Below are 4,255 nucleotides of genomic sequence, written 5' to 3'. Positions count from 1 at the left end.
TCACACCCCCAGCATGGCTGTCGTCTTGATGCAGCCTCCTGCTGGCTCTCCCCTCTGTACAGTATCTCTTTAAACGGCTGCAAACAGAGCAAAGGTGGGCTATTTCTTTAAAAACACATGATGCAGAACTGACGGAAGTGTTTGTTTTTTGTTTTTTTTTGCTATGCTGTCTTGTACACACTTTGTATTGGGGTATAAAAATCACCTGCGTAGAGCTCAGTGAATTTCACACAGTAAAGTCTGTGTGTAAGTCACACCCAGATCATTTCCAGAGCCCCAGAAGCCCTCTCACCCTCCCCAGTCAGTACCCACCCCTTCAGGAGACCACTCTCCATACTCCAAACGCCACAGATTCGTTTGGCCTGTGCTTGAACTTCATATGAATGGATTTGCCTGGAACGGTCTTAACTTTTCCCCTTGACGTTGTTTCTGAGACTCATCCCATTGTTTCATCTATTCTGTTGACGAACATTTAGGTTGTCTCTAGTATCTTACTCCTGTGAATGTTGCTGCTCCAAACCTTCTCTGCAGGCTTTTGGTGAGCATAAGTGTGCGTTTCTGTTCGCAACTCCCAGTCTGAGTTGTATGCCAGGTCACAGGGTAGGTGGATGTTCAACTTAAGTAGAGACGGCCAGTTTTCCAGCATGGGCGACTACTTACGCTCTACCAGTAGAGTGTCACTTCCAGTTACTCCACATCCTCATCAACACTTGGTATTGTTGGTCTGTGTCGTTTTTGCTGTTCTAGTGCTTGTGCATGGTTTCAGTTTGCATTTCTCTGATGACTAATGGGGTTGAATAACTTTTTATGTGTCTATTGGCTATATTATGATTATTTTGATAGCCAGATAATAGTGTGTCTTATGGATGTTCCAGAACATTCTTTTCTTACTTGTAGCTGGACATTTGGATTGCTTTATTATTATAAGTAATGCTACAGTAAGCATTTTTACCCAGTAGTCTTTTCCGTGTTCTAGACTATTGGCAAGAGTTTTGTTATCATTTACACATTTTGATCATTAATGCCAGATGGCTTTCTGAATGTTTGAACTACTCCAAGATGGACTAACAATGTAGGAGAGTCCTAGACAGCTTCCCCCAGGTCCTCCAGCAATGTGTATTCTCATTAAAGAACAAACAAAACTCTTTAGGAGGACTAATTTTGGTGAAGGAAAGCATATTTAGCATTGTGTTACTTAAATGAGTTTGGTCACTTTTTCAAAATGTTTACCACGTGTGTTCCTCATTTATGAATTCCTACCTTTTGCCACTTGCATTTTGGTGAGTTTTTTGTTAATGTGTACAAGCATTACTGTAAAAAGCAGATGTTAGTATGGTAAGCACTTTCCTGTTTTACCAGTCACATTGCATATTGGTTCACTCGTGTGCCTTTGACGTTCACCAGCAAATCTTCCCCTTGGCGATTTTTATTGTGGCTCCCCCACCAGGACCCTGCCCTGCCTGCGGAGATGCCCAGGCTGAACGTCCCTGGGCACCCCTAATGGGAGGGATGGGAGCACAGCCTGCAAGAGAAACTGAGTTGGCCCTGGGCTAAGCACTCTGCTCTTGCTGTCATCTGATTCCCCAAACCTGATGCTTTGAGAGGGATGGCTCATGAGCTGAGCCCTGAGGCCTGCCTAACAGCCCCTGTGGTGCTGGGACTGGGTGGGGCCTGGGGGCCCAGCAGCAGCAGCAGCAGCAGCAGCATTGTGGGAGCCCAGTGGAGTTTACAGAGCCCTCTCCTGTTCATGCACATTTGGTTTTCATTGCAGCCCCATGAGATGGGTGCAGCCCATCCATCCCGAAGGGCAGGGCCTTAGAGGGCCTTGCTGCTTCTCCCAGGGCCTGTAGTTTGTGAGTGGGGAAACTGGTCTCAGATTCTCATCTCTTCATCTCCCTAAACCACACCCAGCTGCCCACTTGGCTCTTTAGGACAGGCCCAGACTCCCGCAACAGATCAGCCCTGCAGGGGAGAGGCAGATGTGCTTTCTCTTTCTCATTCATTTTGGGTTTGAGCAAAACTTGTATTTTTGAGCCAGAAGGTTGGATTGGGGTGTGGAGCTCAGACAAACATCGATTAGCTCTTGGCCTCTCCACGTTTCCAGGCATTGCAGTCTCAGGAACTTCATGTTTGAGCAGCTTGTTAAGTTTTCGCTTTCTTATTTTTAGATGATGGATTTGGACGTGCTTCTATGAAGAAATGCCACATGGTCCGAGAGCAAACATGTCCAGTAAGTTGTTTGGTGAATTCACCCAAGGACAGGAGCCCAGGTCCTTCAGGCACAGGGTGTGGACACTGTTTGAGAAGACAGGGCTGTCTCTGGAAATAGGAAGACCCCTGAGACAGTGTTTAAACCAGGCTTATTGCTCAGTCTAATTATCTTAACTTCTAAAGGTTGGTTCTTTCTAGAGACAGCAGGAGTTGTAGCACATAGGGTTGGAAAAACCTGAAACTCCCTTCTTGCTGCTTAACCTAGTTCTGAGAGCAGAGTGTGAGCTCTGGAGCTCGGAGCCATGTGAAGCGTCTGACTCAGCCTGTGGCAGTGTTTTACCCAGAACCCTCCCTTTCCACAGCACAGCACCCCCCACTTCGCTTAGGCCTAGATTACGTGCTTTGCGGGAAGCAAAGCCTGAGACCCAGACACGTGAAGTTTATGCAGCTCCGGGAAGAAAGCCAGCAGGCTAGAGTTGTGAGCTTCGTCCCGCTAGTGTTTTGCCACCTCTACGTAGCCCGTGGGCTGCTGCCCTTACCCTTGTCACAGAGGCTGTGTTGAATTGATTTAAGTTTTTAAAGGTTCTACAAGACTTGCCAACAGAAGAGCATAATAAAGAGAACAAGAAAATCTCAAAAGCCATATTTTATGATTATATGAAAACCGTAATTCACTGTGGCATATCTCCATTGAAGAGGACAGGACATCCTCAAGGGATCCCATGGACACCCTGTGTTGGGGAGTGGGGAGGAAGAAGTGACCGGAAGGGACAGGGAGCAGCGGACGGTCCACCCCAGTTCCTCACATGCTGGGGAACCCTGTCCCTGTACCTTGCCCCCGTTAGGTCACGTTCTTTCTAAATGAGAGCATGGTTTCTCTCGTCACCATCCCCCTGATTTCTTACCAGTACTCCTTTTCACAGGGCTACTGCCACTTTAGCGGACTAGGGCTCGGTGCCAAGGCTTCCCGGGTAATCAGGCGTGGTCTGATCCAGGATCAAGAAGCACGTTATCACCAATGACATCATGACAGCAAGAGAGCACAGCCCTCGCCATGGCGCCAGGGCCCGTGCGGTGCAGCGGGCTTCCACCATCGACGTGGCGGCCGACATGCTGGGCCTCTCTCTGGCAGGTGAGCCTCACAGGGCCTGCACCGGGCTCCAGGTATGAGCTCACAGCGCGTGGGCTCCACACTGTGGCAGTGCTGGGAGGGACCCGATAAGTCCCCACGACTACCCTAGACTACAGGGTACCCTGGTTTGGCATCCTTTTGGTTGAATGAGGAAATAGGGGAGGGGGGCATCAGCCCTCTTCCTGTGAACCGCTTCTGCTGGAGCCTGACTACATTCGTTTTCCAGTGTGGTGGGGGGCACCAGCAGGGTAGTGTGGGAATGTCCAGGTGTCTGGCTGGCTCCCGCCCAGGCCATGGTAAAAGCCCTCCCTGTTGTGGATGTGTAGATCCGAGGAGAAGCAGGGGTTTGGCTGTGGGGTCAGGGGCTTCTTAGCAATCTCAAAAACAAAGTATTTTTAAAATAAAGAAATTGTCTTGCATGGCAGTTGTTATTGTTGTTGTTGTTGTTGGGGGAAAGTAGAGGGTTATTTGTGCATTTAATCTGAAAACAGGGAAAAGTTTATTAAGGGTGATTTTTCTGTCATTTCTTTTCTATTCAGGAAATATACAGGACCCAGATGAGCCCATTTTAGAATTTAGCTTAGGTAGGTATCTTTCATTGTTTTTTGTCTTAAAAAATATTTTACTTAAAAATGAACACAAAAACACGACCACCAGCACACGGGCTTGTCTCAGAGAGCTCGCCGCCGCCGCTGCCGCCACTGCCGCAGTGTTTCTGAGAAGGCGGGGCCCTCACAGCTGTCAACTTCTGTGGATGGGAAGGCACCTCGGAGGCTCCGTGCCCACAGGTTCCTGGCTCCTCAGCATGGGACCCGCTCCCTTCGGAGGCTCTGTGCCCACGGGTTCCTGGCTCCTCAGCATGGGACCCGCTCCCTTCGGAGGCTCCGTGCCCACGGGTTCCTGGCTCCTCAG

General features: G+C 49.1%; 1 protein-coding gene across 1 annotated transcript in view; it reads left to right on the top strand.

The window, feature by feature from the left end:
• The first annotated feature begins 2,166 nt into the window (after nt 1–2,166).
• INPP4A (inositol polyphosphate-4-phosphatase, type I, 107kDa) overlaps nt 2,167–4,255 on the top strand; it is a 72,554-nt gene continuing 70,465 nt past the window's right edge. The window contains exons 1-3 of the mRNA XM_011969623.1: nt 2,167–2,230; nt 3,135–3,343; nt 3,883–3,927. Of these exons, the coding sequence (XP_011825013.1) occupies nt 3,238–3,343; nt 3,883–3,927 (151 nt within the window). The 5' untranslated portion in view covers nt 2,167–2,230; nt 3,135–3,237. The remainder of the gene's footprint in view (nt 2,231–3,134; nt 3,344–3,882; nt 3,928–4,255) is intronic.

This window comes from Mandrillus leucophaeus, unplaced genomic scaffold (genome assembly GCF_000951045.1).
Source record: "Mandrillus leucophaeus isolate KB7577 unplaced genomic scaffold, Mleu.le_1.0 Scaffold9, whole genome shotgun sequence".
Lineage (NCBI taxonomy): Eukaryota > Metazoa > Chordata > Mammalia > Primates > Cercopithecidae > Mandrillus > Mandrillus leucophaeus.
The sequence above is the reverse complement of the archived record's forward strand: the minus strand, read 5'-3'. Positions and strand labels throughout refer to the sequence as shown.